This window comes from Carassius gibelio, chromosome A19 (genome assembly GCF_023724105.1).
Source record: "Carassius gibelio isolate Cgi1373 ecotype wild population from Czech Republic chromosome A19, carGib1.2-hapl.c, whole genome shotgun sequence".
NCBI lineage: Eukaryota > Metazoa > Chordata > Actinopteri > Cypriniformes > Cyprinidae > Carassius > Carassius gibelio.
Window position 1 is genome coordinate 5370516 of NC_068389.1, and position 18951 is coordinate 5389466.

General features: G+C 37.7%; 1 protein-coding gene and 1 long non-coding RNA gene across 8 annotated transcripts in view; one reads left to right on the forward strand and one right to left on the reverse strand.

Moving 5' to 3' along the window:
• LOC127935833 (uncharacterized) overlaps nucleotides 1–18951 on the forward strand; it is a 221460-nt gene that overhangs the window by 115157 nt on the left and 87352 nt on the right. The window lies entirely within an intron of this gene.
• Nucleotides 1–18951, reverse strand: part of LOC127935786 (receptor-type tyrosine-protein phosphatase U) — a 263677-nt gene that overhangs the window by 107801 nt on the left and 136925 nt on the right. For all 6 annotated transcript variants that reach the window (XM_052533964.1, XM_052533960.1, XM_052533963.1 and 3 more), the window contains exons 4-5: nucleotides 12305–12386; nucleotides 6777–6892 (exon numbers count right to left, since the gene is read on the reverse strand). In XM_052533964.1, coding sequence (XP_052389924.1) covers nucleotides 6777–6892; nucleotides 12305–12386 — 198 coding nt within the window. The remainder of the gene's footprint in view (nucleotides 1–6776; nucleotides 6893–12304; nucleotides 12387–18951) is intronic.

An 18951-nucleotide genomic window follows, 5' to 3' on the forward strand; every position in this document is an offset into this window, starting at 1 on the left:
ATTTAGACAGGCTTGTATAACTCCACTACTTAAGAAACCCACCCTCAACCCATCTCTTTTAGAGAACTACAGACCAGTTTCCCTCATTCCTTTCATTGCAAAAATACTTGAATGAGCTGTGTTCAACCTCTACATTTCTCACACACAACAACCTCCTTGACAGCAACCGATCTGGCTTCAGAAGTGGAAATTCAACGGAGACTGCCTTGCTCTCAGTTGTTGACGCTCTAAGATTGGCAAGAGCGGAATCCAAATCTTCAGTACTTATCCTGCTTGATCTGTACGCTGCTTTTGACATGGTTAACCACCAGATCCTCCTATCAACGCTACTGGCGAAAGGCATCTCAGGAACAACACTTCAATGGTTTGAGTCTTACCTATCAGATAGGTCCTTCAAAGTATCTTGGAGAGGTGAGGTGTCCAAGTCTCAACATCTAACTATTGGGGTGCCTCAGGGCTCAGTTCCTGGACCACTTCTCTTCTCTGTCTACATGGCATCATTAGGTTCTGTCATTCAAAAACATGGCTTTTCATACCACCACTATGCTGATGACACTGAACTCTACCTCTCATTCCATCCTGATGATCCGACAGTAGCTATTCGCATCTCAGCTTGTCTAGCAGACATTTCTTGCTGGATGATGGACCATCACCTTCAACTCAACCTTGCCAAGACAGAACTGCTTGTGATTCCAGCAAACCCATCGTTTCATCACAATTTCACCATCAAGTTAGGCACATCACCCACAACTCCTTCAAAAACAGCTAGAAGCCTAAGAGTTATGATTGATGATCAACAGACTTTCTCAGACCACACTGCTAAAACTGCCTGATCCTGCAGATTTGCTTTATTCAACATCAAAAAGATCAAGCCCTTTCTTTCGGATCATCCTGCACAACTCCTTGTTCAAGCTCTTGTTCTGTCCAGGCTGGACTATTGCAATGCCCTCTAGGCAGGTCTTCCAGCCAGCTCTATCAAACCTTTACAATTAATCCAGAACGAGGTAGCAACATACATTTTTAATGAGCCAAAAAGAATACAAGTCACACCTCTGTTTATCAATTTGCACTGGCTTCCAATAGCTGCTCGCATAAAATTCAAGGCATTGATGTTTGCCTACAAAACTACCACCGGCTATGCACCCATTTACCTAAATTTGTTACTTCAGACTTATATGCCTCTAGAAGCTTGCATTCTGCAAGTGAACGTCGCTTGATTGTGCCATACCAAATAAGCAGAAAGTCACTTTTACTGACTTTTAAATGAAATGTTCCCTCCTGGTGGAATGACCTCCCCAACCTAATCCGAGTTTTATTTTATTTTAGTTTAGTTTAGTTTAGTTTAACTGTAATAAACCATGCCACTGCTGACATTTTGGGAGTTAATCTAACTGAAGAGTGTTGAGATCCAAGGAACATTAGACCAAACTATAATAATAATAATAATAATAATAATAATAATAATAATAATAATAACTAGGAAAAAAAAGTTTGTTGAGACAAACTTTAAGTTGGCTTGAGAAAGCCTGACCAGAAAGTTTGAAGAAGTTTAAAAAAGTTAGAAGTTTATAGTTTATAGTATATAGTTTCTAGCATGACTAACATATTTCTAACATGATTAGCATGTTAATAGCATGTTGCTAGCATATTGTTATCATGACTAACTTGTTGCTAGTATATTTCTAGCATGATTAACATTTGACTAGCACGTTGTTAACTTGTTTCTAACATGACTAGCATGTTGCTAGCATGTTTCTAGCATGATTATCATGTGACTAGAATGTAGCTAGCATGTTTCTAGCATGATAAGCATGTTTATTAGCATGTTTCTAGCATTATTAGCATGTTGCTAACATGTCGCAAACATAATTAACAATGTGACTAGCCATGTCCCTGGCATGATTAGCAAGTTAGTAGCATGTCGCTAACATGTTGTTAGCATAATTAACATGTTTCTAACATGACTAGTATATGACTAGCATTTTGCTAACATGATTTTAGCATGATTAACATGTTGCTAGCATTTTTTAGCATGATTAGTATGCGACTAGCATGTTGCTAGCATGTTTCTAGCATTATTAGAATGTTGCTAGCATGTCTCTAGTATGATTACCATGTTGCTAGCATGTTTCTAGCATTATTATTAGTATGCGACTAGCATGTTGCTAGCATGATCTTAGCATGATTAGCATTTGGTTAACAAGTTTCTAACATGACTAGCATGCGACTAGCATGTTTCTAGCATGATAAACATGTTGCAAGCATATTTCTAACATGACTAGCATGCAACTAGCATGTTGATAGCATGATTTTACCATGATTACCATGTTGCTAGCATGTTTCTAGAATGATAAGAATGTTTGCTAGCATGTCGCTAGGATGTATCTAACATTATAAGCATGTTGCTAGCATGTTTCTAGCATGACTAGCATGCAACTAGCATGTTGCTAGCATGTCGCTAGCATGTTTCTAGCATGATTAGCATGTGACTAGCATGTTGCTAGCATGATTAGCATGTTATTATCATGTTTCTATTATGACTAGCATGTTGCTAGCATGTGACTAGCATTTTGCTAGCATGATTAGCATGTTATTATCATGTTTCTATCATGACTAGCATGCGACTAGCATGTTGCTAGCCTGATTTTAGCATGATTAGCATGTTGCTAGCATGTTTCCAGCTTGTGACTAGCATGTTTCTAGCGTGATTATCATGCAACTAGCATGTTGCTAGCATGATTAGCGTATTGCTAGCATTTCACTAGCATGCTTCTAGCATGATTAGCATGTTGCTAGCATGTTGTTAAAATGTTTCTAACATGATTAGCATGCGACTAGCATTTGTTATCATGATTTTAGCATTATTAACATGTTGCTAGCATGTTTCTAGCATGACTAGCATTCGACTAGCATGATTTTAGCATGATTATCATGTTGCTAGCATGTCTCTAGCATGATTAGCATGTTGCTAACATGTAGCTAGCATTTTTCTAGCATCACTGGCATGTTGTTAGCATGATTTTAGTATGATTAGCATGTTGCTAGCATTGTTTCCAACGTGATTAGCATGTTGCTAGCATTTTTCTAACATGACTAGCATGTGACTAGCATATTTCTAGCATGATTAGCATGCAACTAGCATGTTGCTAGCATGATTAACATGTTGCTAGCACGTTTCTAGCATGACTAGCATGTGACTAGCATGTTTCTAGCATGATTAGCATGCGACTAGCATGTTGCTAGCATGATTTTAGCATGATTAGCATATTATTAAGATAGATAGATAGATAGATAGATAGATAGATAGATAGATAGATAGATAGATAGATAGATAGATAGATAGATAGAAATAGTCAGATAGATAGATAGATAGATAGATAGATAGATAGATAGATAGATAGATAGAAATAGTCAGATAGATAGATAGATAGATAGATAGATAGATAGATAGATAGATAGATAGATAGATAGATAGATAGAAATAGTCAGATAGATAGATCATTTAAATGCATATGCTGGTTGTTAGCGATAACTAATATAAGGGGAGATCAGTGTGAAGTGTTTGGCCTGTGGTGAAAATGTGAAGAAGACATTAACTGCATTAATTAAATGCTGGGAGCTGGGAGGTTTGCATGTCTCATGTGATACAGTATGTGTGTGTCTACGTTTAAATGTACAAGCCAGTTTGCAGAAGGACAATACATCATTTAAAATGAGAAAATTACCATTTCTGCAGGATTTTTAATTCTTTACATGTGCTGGCTAGTGTTTAATAGCATGTTGTCTGGGAACAAGTCTGGACTCCAGAGTGTCGACAGAGGTTCAAAGAAGAAGAAGAAAAAAAAAATAGTTTGGCCCAAATGCTAGCATGGAAATGCAAATGTGAATATGTCCACCCCATAATGGACTACACTGAGTGAATAGAGTCAAGAGAGACAATGATGAAAACATGCTTGTACTCATACACGTGTGCTGCATATTTGTCAAGTAAAAATACCAAGGGTTCACACAAAACAAGGGGAGTCCTCCTTTAGTTACGATGGTGCCCGCAGCTGGAATCAGCTTCCAGAAGAGATCAGATGTGCTAAAACACTAGTCACATTTAAATCTAGACTCAAAACACATCTGTTTAGCTGTGCATTCATTGAATGAGCACTGTGCAATGTCTGAACTGATCGCACTGTATTTTACTTATTCACTGTATTTTATGCAAAATCATTTTATATTTTTAACTGTTTTAAATTCATTTTAAATAAGTCGATTTAAATTGTAAAAGTTTTTAAATTGCTTGTTTAATTTTTTTTTTCTTCATTATTATTTCACTTTCTTTTATGTAAAGCACTTTGAATTAACACTTTGTACGAAATGTGCTATACCTTATTACCTTATTAAAAGGTAAGCTTTTACTCTGATACATTTCCCCAAAGCACATTCGCAGCTTACTAAAAAATAAGGTTGGAAGAACATAGAATGCAAGAAAGCAGGTTTAAGAATCAGTGATTTAGACCCCCCCCCCCCCCATATATATATATATATATATATATATATATATATAAATATACAAAATATATTTGTATTTTTTTATATAAAAGGTTCAACAGACTGTTTCATTGTGTTTGTGTGTGTGTGTGTGTGTGTGTGTGTGTGTGTGTGTATATTATTACTATTACTATTTTCTTAGTTCATACAGTATGTTAGGTTTTACAGTAAATTATTAAGGTATTTTATCATGGTATTTTGATTATCACTTTTTAATGTAAGATTCAGAAATAACAGAACAATATTTGTTTGATAATCTTCTAATAATCTAATCAATATTTGTTTGATAATCTTCTAAAAGGAAATCATGCTGTAGCAAAGCAAATGTGACATTACTGGTAATCAAAATGAAAAGTTATAAATTAAAACAGATTTTCAGCAATTAAACAGATTATGATAAAGTTGTGACACTGTTGTGTGATTTTAATTGCTGGTTACAGTCACAGCCAAAATCAGGTTTGTGTGTGTCTGTCTGTGGTTGTGGGCGATGCAAATAATTAATGTGCTTTAAAATTGCCCTACTTTTCATGCTATGCTAATTTTATGTTAGATAATGGTTTATCTATTATAATAGTTCTCACTCAAGAGAATATACGATTTGATTCTCCATTAGTTGAAAGGGCTATTTATAATGCTATCCATGCATCTACAAAAATAATAGTTCACAACAAACAACTGACGTCATGAACTGCTTCTGAACAAGGACCGAATTTGAGGAGTTTTCAGTTTGCTGTACCTCACTTTAATACTGTACTGTTCCAACACAACTTGTGTGACCTTTCCAGAGTAATGGAATTACACTGAACTTCTCACCAACAGCAATGAGAAAGTGCAAAGGTTGTAAGACAAGAATCCACATGGCCAGGGGCAAGCACTTCAGACCTCAGCTGTGATACCAAACACAAAAACTGAAAGAGATCAGAGATCCAGCATCCAGAGCTTATGCTGAGATCGGCCTGATGTGAGTTACTTATTTTAACTTCACACAGCCTCTATTTGTGCAGTGTTGGGGTTGATGAGTCACTTATTTTAACTTCACACAGCCTCTATTTGTGCAGTGTTGGGGTTGATGCATTATAAGTAACATGAGTTATGTACTGTAGCATCAGCGATTAAAGGGGCAGGAGTTCGGTTTTGGCGGGAGACCTCATAAATTAGTTTTACGTCCAAAATGAACATAAAGAGTTGGGAGTAAATCGTAAGTGTGTCAGATCCACGTCACGTGCTTCAGGATTTAAAGAGACAGTGCTGCTTTTAAAGTGAAACCTACTCTTCAGTAATAATAGGCTGCTTAGTAAAAAGATGCCATTATACACCATTGCCATTATGCATCGTCTCTTAAATGATTAAATTCATTTCTTGTGCTTTTAACATCACAACTAATTTTAGTCACTAGTGGTTTTGGACTGTGAAAAGTTTTTGTGATGACATCAGCCAATCATGTCGCAATGAAGTATTTTGTCTTAAAAATGATTAGTTATATGGTATTTAAGGCTCAGGTTATTGGCTGAAAAGGTTCTGCAGTCCATGAGCAATGATGTCAGATTTCAGACTGCTACTGGGAAGGTCCTGCACCAGCCAAGGAACTGCCATTGAGATAAATGGAAATGTTAGCTCTATCCACGTATTATAGTCCAATTAGTTCCTCCATAAATAATAAAGTGGATGTGAAAAGGGAATACTATATAAAATTACTCAAGAAAATTATGGGTGGAGAGCTGAAAGTCTTAAAAATTGAGACATTAAATAATATTATTAGCACTGTTCTTTTTTTAAAACAAAATAAAATAAATAAATAAATAAATAAATAAATAAATAAATAAATAAATAAAGTCCCAAAATACACCTACAGGCAATTCAGTGTGTACTATTTTAAACAAAGTTCTGTTTATAAAAGTCTATTTTGAAAAAGATGTTTAGCCACAATTTTATTTTGTTTTATTTATTTTTTTTATCCCTTGAATTGTGTATGTTTTATTCAGCACTGCACATAATGTAGAAATAAATGACATTTAATAATAAAATAATTCCAACTATCCTCTAAACATCAGATTGGGCTGGGAAGTGCAATTGCCGCTGATTAATTAAAAAGGAAGTGCACTGAATTTTAATGAGTTTCTGAAGGTCACATGTTTTTGACTTCCAGCAGTTTAACAACCCAAATATAGTTTTAGTAAGCTTGCTGCTTCATTAAGCAATAGCTGCTTATTAAAATCCACATTCCCACACACACTCACCTCCACCAGGAAGGGGTCCGTCTTGGTGGAGCGTCCGGTCGCCACACACTGAAATGTGGCGTTCTGTCCTGCGTTCACCTCCACATCCCCGAGTCTGGAGAAATGTGGCACTTTATCTGTGCAAAAAGAGAAGTAACAGCTATTATCATAGGGATGTCAACCAATTACAGCTATAATCAAATCAATTATATGACATACAGACTAATTAATCAAATGATTTGCAGTTGATCATATACAGTATATATGATTGTGATCCAAACCTATAGTGCATGTTCCCTGGTACTATTTGTTGTCTTTTCTACTTAAGTCTTTTTTGCCCTCTCAATTTTGCAAGAAAGTGCTAAATAAAAGAGATTTATGCTGTTTCCCCAGTTGTTATGCAGTCCATTCATATCACTTCTCTCTAAGCCTCATGTTTTGTCTTCATGGCCACAGAACGCCTCATTTGTTCTTATCTGCCTGTGCTTGTCAGCTCAGCATCAAATCATTACAGAGCGCCGCTGCCGAAACATGACTGCACTCCACTTATTCCTAACACACAAGCACTGAATCTGAGCGAATGCAACATGACCAGTGCAAAACAAAACAGCCGACCAAACGGGAGGCAAACACTCGACTGCAATAAGCCTTCCACATTTTTCAGAGCACAATAATGAAAAGTCTCCAAGCATTGAATGCTTAAAATGCTCTCAAACCATTATCTGAAGAACAAACTCTATAGCTTTTACCTAAAGACAGGCCTCTTGAAAGCACTTTGTTCGCTTCCACACAATGCTTCTTGTCTGCAGCCTTCCAGCTGTCATATATAATTGCATCAACGCATCACTAATAAGTGAAGATCAAGCGGTTTAATGATGGCTTTCTTATGGCAGCAACTCGATCAGAATAGCCAGGTGTGAATGGACACAGTGAAATCTCAGTTTGTTCTAGATCAGAGCTCTATGGGTTTTTTTTATTGACTGTTTAATAGCTTGCTTATAATGCAAAATGAGTTATATTTTTCTTGCTGTAATATCATGTGAGTGTATCGATTGCATTCCCTGTTATTTAAGTAAAACAACATAGATTTTTAAGGAAGACTAATCATCACCATATTTTTTTTAATCCAAGTCTGGCCATTCTTACCATTGTTTTCATCATCTTTCAAAAACATATCCTACAGTATATGAAATGACTTTAAGAAACAACTGGTGTGTTGTTGACCTGAACCTGAACCTTTCCCTAGGGTTGATTAGTTGTTCAACGCATCGCCTAATCAATTTAGAAAATATTCATAAAGCAAACAAGGGAAATGTAGGACGGACGTGTCTGTCTGCTCCGCTTGCGACTCCTGCGGCATCATTTTGCTCTAGTTCAAGCGGAGCTGAGCAGAAACCTCACAGTGCTGCCTTTGGCAAGAGCACAGGATTCTGGGTAAACACACTGGCCTGTTTTCTATGTCTCTATAGTTCACTGATATCCAAAATTTGGCCTCTGATCAGTGAATCAACTGCATAATGCTTTCCTCCCATAATCCATATTCCCTCTCTTTTTATTTTTTTGTTTGCTCTTTTTTCTGAGAAGTAAGAAATAAATGTCAGGTTTTCCAATAAGATTATGCAAGGGAATAGACTTTTCAAATATAGTTCCCTTTCAGCCGGTCACTGTCGCCTTCACATCGAATGACTGACGAATTGGGATATCGTTTCAATAGACCAATCTACTTCTAGTGTAAACTAACTAAATGAGCAGTTATTGCATCCAGCTGCAGCTGATCACAGCGTGAGCATAAAAAGGCAGCAGGTGCAATGCATACCAGCTTTTTGCTTCAGAGCCGAGCGACAACATCATTCTGCTCCATCCAATTGTCTTCAGTGAGCTACGAGTTCAACGCCCTCTTGGAAGCTTTTGGTGATGACGCTGTGGCACTTCAGCGGTAACCCTCGTTTCCTGAAGGAGGGAACGGAGATGTCATATCCCGTCGTCACGGCTGTTGTATCCACCACTGAGCGGCCGGTATGCACTGAAACATACTTTTATTGCTCACGCTGTGATCAACTGCAGCTGAATGCAATAATTGCATGCCAGTGTGCATTGGCTCATTTAGTTTACACTCAAATAGATTGATCTATTGAAGTGATATCCCAATTCCTTCAGGGAACGAGGGTTACCAAGAGCGTTGAGCAGGGTGATCAGTGATCAGTGATCAGTTTGGGCAGTCTGATGTTGTATTAGAGTGTCAGACCACTGTCATCAAATCTTTAATGTGGCTCCATCTCCAGAGGACTGCACTGAAACCACTGAAACCATGCTCCTGATCCGGTGCTTTCGGGAGCCCTCTCCATGGTGACAGTCTTTCACCCTGACCCCAGGACAGGCTCTTCACTCCATTGCCATTCAAGATGACAAATGCTTGTTGTCTGAGGTGAGTTTTTTTTTTTTTTTTTTTTTTTTTTTTTTGTGATAAGGCTCTCTGGGTGAGTTTCTTTGAGACAACCAGTGGTTCTGAGCTGAGCCTGACTCTCTTCTACAGTGAGTGTGTCTATGTTTTTTTTTTTTTTTTTTTTTTTTTTTTTAAGAAACTATATTTTTTCAAAAAAATATATCATTCATTAGCATTAATGTGGATAAAACTTTCAGAAACACACAGCCAGCTGAAGGAGCAGACTTTTACCATGGTAAAGCAGACAAACACTGTAGGACAGTTACCTTTTTACTTGTTTGTTAGATTTTGATGAGACACATCAAGTTTATTCATACAGCACATTCCACATCTGCTGGTAATTTAGTTTCGCCTTCTCTCACCAAACAATATGAAACATTGCCTTATTTTCTTACACGTGTGGAAGATAACATTTTATCTCCTGACCTTTTTGCAAAAGTCACTTGCTTTGAAAGATCAGGAGAAGACATGAAGATATTAGGCACAAGATGGTCTCTGTCCTGCTCCATTCCACAGACCTCTAAAAGCACAGAGCGGTAAATGTGACAACACATTAAATTAATGTCATAAACATGCGATTAGTTGACTCATGGATTAAATGAATGACTAATTGTCAACCAGGAAAATCTTTGGACAGGGCAGCCCAAGTAATTACACAAGGAAGTACTGAGAAATAATATATGTATTTACTACAGGGTTAGTGGTTTGGTTTAGGGTAAGTTGATTGTAATTATACATGATGCACTGGTGTTGATATAGTAATAACTTGCAACGTGTAGCTATGTCATGTTTTAGTGAAGTAACAACTAATGGTTTATTAAATAACTAGTTGCATTTGTATGATAAATTATCAAATAAAATAAATAAATAGTTTCATAACTGAATCAAGTGCCAACATGAACATTATTGCAAGCAAGCGAAGAAAATAATGTTTTGTCAGGTAATATAGAGTGATAAGTTAGCAATTTATTTTAGGCTTACTGATCCTGTCAGCAGTTTTTGCCATGCTTACAGTTGGTCTCCATCAGCAATCTGCAAATCTGCCAAACTGAGCATCATCTTACTGTACTAAACAGCTCAGCAGTACAGGTTTAACAGAAATGTATGCCATAATACAGAATACTGCAATAGTAGAAATAACTGGTTGTTTTTAAATATTAATGTAGCAAAAAAAATAAAAATAAAAATGCTGATAGAATAGCATAGACATCTGTTATCATCACCCATAAACTGTTTCTAGATAAACCTCAGAGTTGACTGATTTGACTTCACTCTGGGATGCGTAGGTATCATTTCAATAATGCATCACCAAATCAAAGTCAGACGCATACTGAGACAGACAGACAGATCTTCAAAGTGTTTATCTGATGGAGTCTACATATTGAAAGATTTGTAAGTGTCAACAAGCAAAAAAAAATAAAATAAAATGCTGTTTAAAAATCTGGAGTCATTTTTTGAAAGAAGTCTCTCATGCTCACCAAGGCAGTATTTATTTGTTCTAAAATATAGTAAAAACATTAATATTATGAACCATTGTGTACCAGTGTTGCAAAGCTCAATTTTCAGTAGCCATTATTTCAGAGTCAATATGCTGATTTCCTGCTCAAGAAACATTTATGGTTATCACAATTAAAACTGCTGTGCTGCTTTTTTTTTGTGTGCTTTTTTTTTTTACACATTTAATTTGTTGAATGTAACATTTTACAGAACATAATTAATTTGAATGATATATTTTTTAAAATAAATAAACAAACAATGTCACTTTTGATCAATTTAATGAATTAAAAAGAAGATAAAAGGTGGAGCTGTCCATGGTGCTGATCATTGCTCTACTGTATACTATGCAAGCCTGGTCAAACGTCAATAGTTTTAGTGCAATTACAGATTCCAGAAAAGCTTTTTCAAAAGTGTAGTGGAAAAAATAAAGGTACTTGTGTATTCTAGAGCCTCAGGCTTTTTTCAAATGCAGGAATAAGGCTTTTATCAGCCTAAAACAGCATTTTGAGAATAGAGCTTTAAGCTGCCCAGGTGTCAAACAGAAGTTAATTTATCCTGGCAGAAACAAGAAAAAGTAAGCAAAATGTATTTAAAAAGATGACTTGTAGGATGGTTATGCGTCAAAATGTTGTAGAGTAAGAGAGCTTGATCTCATAATTAACCCTCAGTAACAGTAATAGTAGGATCTTAACACAAATGAGTGCTAAACTTAAAACAAGTTTTTTTTTTTTCTTTTCTCATAAGAGTGCATCCACACTGAAGCAGAACAAATCAACTCTTTAAATTCATGGGAAAGCTCAATACTAGGCTCGCAAACATGGGCAAACGTCTCTGTGTGTCCATTAGGTGTGTTTCTGGAGCATTTGCAATTACCTTCTTGCTGTGCGGTGTAAAATTGAAATGCAAACATAAACCTGCATTCTGCTTCATCAAATTAAAGCAGGCCACAAACAGAGTCTCACAATCCAACAGCACGGTCCCCATCCGCACACACTCTCTGTTTTCCAGCATTTTTGTCAGCATGACCGCACTGCATTTCCCAGAAGTCAGCAGGTAGCGAGACCCACGGCGATCCAATGGGTCCGAGCGCCCCAGTCCAAACTACTGGAGCAGAATTATGTGTCGTCCACTAACACACACTTCCAGCAGCACTGATGTAGTGTAGGTCAGGTGTGTGAGAACACCGGAAGCGTGAGAATGGCGGACACAGGATTTCCGCTCTCATTCACGCCTGAGTGAAGCAACAGATTAAGTAGCAGCACATAGGGCACAAAAGCCAAAGAAAGAAGTGCCTTTTTCTTTCTTCTTCCCCCAGAAAGTAAATATATCTAAGAAGGCGACTGCTGGGACTGAGAGATGGAGTGATATCAGCGCAAAAGGTCAGCCGCAGGAAGTGGACGTGGAGAAAGAACAAGGGAAACGGAAGACAAAGTGTCAGTGGATAATTGTCATTCATGATGGCTGTTCAGATCAAAAGTAAGTACCCACGACTCTGACAGGAGAAAATGACCACCTTTGTTCACCGTTCTGACCTGGTCATACGCCTCCCGCTGGGTTGGAAAATGTCAGTGTGTGTGTGTTTCTGTGTGTGTAAAGCGACTGAACTTACAGCAGGGGTAGTTTAACAGCACTATATCGTCCAGACCGATGTAACCCTTCTGCTCCGATGAGACTGTGGCTTCAAAAACCATCTGCAAGGAAACAGATGAAGATGTGAGACAGAAAAAAAGAACAACAGACAGCCAGGGGTCAAAACACTGGCACAAAAAATGTTTTACAGTTTGCAGTGTTATAGAAATTGTACCTAAAAAAAATTAAATATGTGATAAGGTAATGTACTGTAACAAGGCATGATGTGAATATAACCAGTTCTGCTTAGCACACGAGCAAGGCTTGAACCAGTGACAAAAATAAAATAAAATAAAGCCCTTTGACCAGTGAGATGTGAGATTTTATATTACTTAGATTTGGATTACAATAGTAGCACGCCGCTGTGATCCTTTTTGAGCCAGATGTTCCCACATTATAATTATAATCACTGCAGTTGTCTTTTGCATTGAAGCATGTGTGCTTTTTTATTTTCAATGTGTTTCTTTTTCATTTTATTCTCGGTGTGATCTGGCATCTTGTGTGAGTGATTGAGCTGTGTCTGTTCCCAAAGGTATTTCCCATGCCTCCTCTTGCTTCAAGCAGATACATTATTCTTTGCTCTGTCAATGAACAATACAATCTTGGCTAACGCAACTACATAATTGATCTCTTACATGCAATTCTGCCTACCCACAAGGTAGCGTTTGCTCATGTAAAACGCTATGCGGGTGTTCGCTGAGCTAAAGGCATCATGATTCAGCACAACATTCGCCCGGTTTTGACCTACCGATGAATTCGACTCAAGACTTGCACTCTGCTGAGAATACAGATCTTGCTCTCTAGTGGCCAATTACAATGCAAGTACCCCACATCACTCATCCGTTTATACAACCTTTAGCCAATCTGCTAACAAAGAGAAGACTGCCTTCCCGGCTGTTTCATTGTTGGACAGGCACAGATAGCTGATAGATGTCCTACCGCTCAGAATCAAACAACAAATGAGCTGGCAGCACTTACAGCCATCCAATCAAAGCAGAGCTGCATGAGACCTGACGGTGCAGCAGGGTTTCTGTGCACGCTGTCCTCATCTCCACAAACATATTTAGCCATGTTTGCTATTACTATCGCTCATAATCAGAGTTTTGAACGAGCCATTAACCTATTTAAGTATTAAAATCCAGGCTGTATGAATTGCTCACAGCGACCACATAGTACCAGGTAAACCGACCGAATTGTGGCAGTGATGTACATGCGAGCATCACTCACATTTCTTTAGATGAAATGTTCATATCGCGTTTCATATTTACTTCTGTGTAAGACATGGAGCAGATCAGCGGCTGATTCAGGTCTGTACTGTCACAGAGAGGGAGAGACTCATTTGGGGAAGGGGAGTGATAGACAGGAAGAGAAAGAGGGCCAACACAACCAATGACGTGTGCTAAATTAACTCTTACTGTTAAAACTCTATGGAAATCTACTGAACACACAGCCTTGCACCAAACTGACTTTTATAAAAGTGGGGGCAAGAGACTTATGTTAATATGAGACTAGTACGATCAAATCACCTATTAATTGTTTGCTAATATGTTTCTAAATATGTTATTAGCTATTAGTTTGGGGTCAGTAAGATTATGTATTTATTTTTCAAAAATTGGCAGTCGAAACTTCTACTCTGTTGTGTTTTTAAACTGTTTGCGTTTCTATTTGCTAAATAATCCTGAAGAAAGAAAGAAAGAAAGAAAGAAAGAAAGAAAGAAAGAAAGAAAGAAAAGCATATTTCAAACATAAAATATTAAGTATCAAACACAGCAGGGATAAATTACATTTTAAAGCATATTAAAATAGAAAAAAGTCATTTAACGCCGTAATAAAATTTTGCAATTTAAATGCTTTACTGTATTTTTGGTCAAATAAATTCAGCTTTGGTGAGCATATGACAAAAATAATAATAATAAAAATAAAAAAAAATAAAAATCTTACTGACCCCAAACTTTTAAACAGTAGAGGATAGTATAAATCACCCAGACAGTCATGTAATATTTATCATCTATATTTATTAAAAGTATCTGCACAATGAGTATATGCAAATGAAATGACTTTCTCCAGAGGGCACTTCGGCCCAGGAAGGAAAAGGGGTTAGTGTTTCGGGCCATTGTGCACATCCCTGATGTTTATACAGTATGTGTGAAAGAAGTATGCACAAAACATTAGATGAAACAGAAGGGCTGGTAGCATTGTTAATATTTGATAAAGGCTCCTTGTCATCTCCAACACCTACAGCACTGACAGCAGCACAATAGACATCAGACGGAGAAAGGTGGATTTTCAGATCTGCACAGTGTCTCACAGTGCCTGGCATTCATTTATCTCATTGCTCTTATTTCCTGTATTCAACACAACAAATGTCTGGAGCATCAACATGATAGAGATCAGAATACTGCAGACAGGAAACAATTGCTGGTTGGCACACAAGCGGAAGCTTCTCATTTACACCAGTGGGACACTGTTGCATACCGTGTACGGATGCGTTTTATCAGGGCAAGCTCAGGAGCGCAAACACAAATAACAGAAAAAAGTCCTTTTCATGTCTTACAAAAGCCTTGGAAAACCAAGGAACGTTGACAATGCCATTCAAGTCTAGCACAAACCCCTGGTGAACCTCTGAGAGGCTCTCATGCATCCCGACAGGAATTGGACCACACGCGCTTTTAAAACCCTGTCAAAACAAAACCACAAAATCTCTCGCTAAAGTTTCAGTGAATGTTTGGACATGGGGCATTTGGGGGACCTTATTCGTGTATCTGTTGACAATCATGCTAAAACATATACAGTTGGTGTTTCGATGACTCAAATCTGCAGGGGGACTTCAATCTGTCTGATCTGCTGAGTCCATTAGCAAAGCATGTTAAAAACATGTCCGATTTCTTGGCTCATTGAGCCGGATCATGAACGGGAAGCAACTGAAGGCACACATTAACAAACATATACAGTATGCAAAGCCTGCGCCCCACAGTGTCTCCATCCAGGGTACTGTGGCTGAGCTTTTATAAAGCTTTTGCCTTGAATTGATTGAACGTTTGATTTGATTTATCTGAGCAGCGGTGCTCTGAGATCATTCCACTGATCAGCCGGCAAAACACGCCTGTACTGGGCCGCTAAAATGATGGAAGATAGAAGCACAAAGACAAGTGAGCGCCAAGAGAAGAATGCTGGGAATGGCACAGTAATGGGACAGTCATGTACAAATAGTTAAGCGGGCCGAAGATAAATGATCATCTACTGGGCAAGTGTTTGGAGAAGAGTCAAAGTCATTCCTAAGCTCATTACAACAGCCTGCAACAGCCAGATTGTTACAAATCCCACTGAATATATATAAACAGTTACTTTATTTCTCTTCTCTGTTGTTGTCCTTGTGTTTTTCTCTCTGTTGGTCGTTTCGATTTCAATTAGTCAAATAAATGTAGCCTTGGTGCACAGAAACAATGATTTCAGAAACATCTTGTATATCTATATATTATAAAGTATGATGGCTTTTAGGATTACATAAATGTGACCTTGAAATATCATGAAAATATGACAAAACGTTTGTTTCCAGATGGCCCTTGAAGCCGTATTTTCATGGTCGTAGTCTTGTCACAGACTCATTCATGCTCTTGGACAAGATTGAAATGTGATTTTTGTCGCGTTTCAAAAAGCTGCTAAATTAACAAAACTTAGTGTTAAAAGGTTAGTTCACTAGTTAGTTGTGAGCGCGTTCAGTGATGCTGTTGACGTACGACACTACTGACGTGTTTTCTTTGTTATTGGGCACACCAGAACACGCTCACAACAGACACGGAAGAGAAGACAATACTGAATAAAGTCGTAGTTTTTGCTATTTTTGGACCAAAATGTGTTTTCGATGCTTCAAAAAATTCCAACGGATCCTCTGGTGTCACATGGACTACTTTGATGATGTTTTTCTTACCTTTCTGGACATGGACAGTATACCGTACACACAGCTTCAATGGAGGGACTGAGAGCTCTCTGACTAAATCTAAAATATCTTAAACTGTGTTCCGAAGATAAACGGAGGTTTCACGTGTTTGGAACAACATGAAGGGTGAGTTATTAATGACATAATTTTGATTTTTGGGTGAACTATCACTTTAAGGTTCAGGGGCTGGTTGCACCAGCTGTACACAAGTTACAGCTTATCCTAGTTTTGTTGTAAATGAGAAACTTTTCACTACTAAATATACTTTGACGCACATTACACTTAGTTGTATCATAACTCTACGTATAAACCGTGGACTCAATTAAAAACATGGACATAGTGTCCATGATGTCACACGTAGATTTCTTAAAAGCATTTTTGATGCCTAAATTTGGCAGAACCTACTATTGATTGATTCTTATTCATTTCTTTTACAGTTTCTGGATGTTATTTAGACATAACAATAGCTTCCCTATAGACTAATGTTATTCATGATTCAGTAGTAGTAGTTTTAATGGAAACTTATTTTTACCGTTAGTTGTGTGAGGCAGAAGAAATTAGAATGAAGGATTAAAATCCATAATATTTAAACAAGTTCTGCTCCTGTACTTGAAGGATTCTATTGGATCATTTATGGTAAACTTCAATCTTACGAACTTCTAGCTATGTCCTGCCTTATTAACAGCTGGTGCAACCAAGCAATGTATAGATCTAGTTACACACTAGCTAGTAGTTACTAAGCCTCTAGTGTGGACTTAACGTCCTGAATTAAGCAAGAATTTACGAATGGCTGGTGCGACCTTACCCTGAATCCTAAACTAAACATGAAACAGTCAAATCGGTTTTGCTGATGGACATGGATTTTAAGGTTGAGGGCTGTTCTTCACACAAATGCTCACAAAAATTCACACAAATTTTTGCATACTACTCTATTCACATGCATGAAGAAAAAAATAACAGTGTTAATAACTGTTCATAAAAGTGTATGTTAGTTTCAAAACATTAAGGCTGGATTGCAACCAATGTAAAACTAATCAGCATGTTGAAGAGGTAGACTGGTGGAGTATTTGCATGCTCAGTTACAAGTCCAGTTCCATCTCTTCTCACAATAACTTTGATTGTATTTTGTTCCTGCATTTAGTTCCTAAAGTAACATTAAAATCTGCATGATTCCACATGTGTTTAGATGTTCCCTCCTCACACAGTGACAGGGAGGTGTGTCAGAAGAGCAATCCCTCATGGTGGATGTCCCTCTATGTAAAATAAAAACATCTACACAGCTTGATAAGGCTGACGTCCATAGAGCCCTTGGTTGGCTGCTAACTGCTCAAATTGGTTCCTCAAATGCATTGTATCAGCCTCATACACCAGTGGTGACAGGGAGTGCTGGAGCCGAATGATCCAGATCCTTTGTGTTTTTCCAGGTAAGATTAGGATATCCTTAATAGAAGCTGCCGCCCCATGGGCCTGGCTGCTGATCTCATCTCTACAGACCCGCTCCGGTACGCTCCCTCATTCCTCCATTCTATCTTTCATTCATTTATTTTCCTCTTTCTTTCCTCAGTTGTCACCCAAAGGGAGCATACGTGAATTGGTTTAATCTGTGTGAGCTGGGTGGAGATGCCCGAGAGGTTTCCAGTGACCCGTGAGCCATAACTGAGAGAGACAGAGAGCGTGAGAGGGATGAGAAACAAACAGGCCAGACCTATACGGATTACAGAAGGAAAGGATGGAGGAAAGAGAGGGTGAAATATGAAAGTATCGTTTTTGAAAGAAGTCTCATATGCTCACCACTCTTATCCATTTATTTGTTCAATAGTGTGAAAAAGTATTACAATTTAAAATAAGAGTTTTCGCTTTCAGTATATTTTGTAAAATGTAATGTATTCCTTTGGTGCAAAGCTGAATTTTCAGCATCATTATTCTATGAATTATTTATTAATTAGGGCCCGAGCACCGATGGTGTGAGGACCCTATTGTATCTGCTCTGTTTTATATTATTATTCTTCCGCTTCTCCAAAATGAATCGCATTTTTGAGGGCTTAAACATGCTCAAAAAGTCATGAAACTTTGCACACGCGTCAAACCTGGTGAAAATTTTCGTCTGGTATAGGATTCAGAAGAGGGTGTGCCTAAATGGCTCGATAGCGCCACCTATACTAAAACAATCAACAGCCTTCCAGCTATGTTTCACGTACATGCACGAAAATTGGCACACATATGTAACACACCAATACCTACAAAAAAGAGCCTCTTGGAGCAAAATTCTAAACCCAACAGGAAGTCGGTTATTTTTAATATTATGAGCAAATTTTATGTAATTTTGGTCATTTCCATGCATTGTATTTTAACGAACTCCTCCTAGAGATTTATTCAGATCAACACCAAATTTGGTACGCCTAATCTAAAGGCCTTTGCGATGTTAAATTGTGAAGATCTTGAGTTTTCGTTGAAGGGCGTGTCCGTGGCGGCCTGGCGAATTTCGATGATTCACCATGAAAAATGAAGTTGCTGTAACTCAGACATACAATGACCAATCTGCCCCAAACTTCACATGTTTGATGAGACTCTGAACTTGAACATATTGACATGCCCATATTCAGTTATAGTCATAGCGCCACCTATTGGCAACAGGAAATGACATATTTTACGCTGTGACGAACTACTCCTAGAAATTTTATGACATCAAT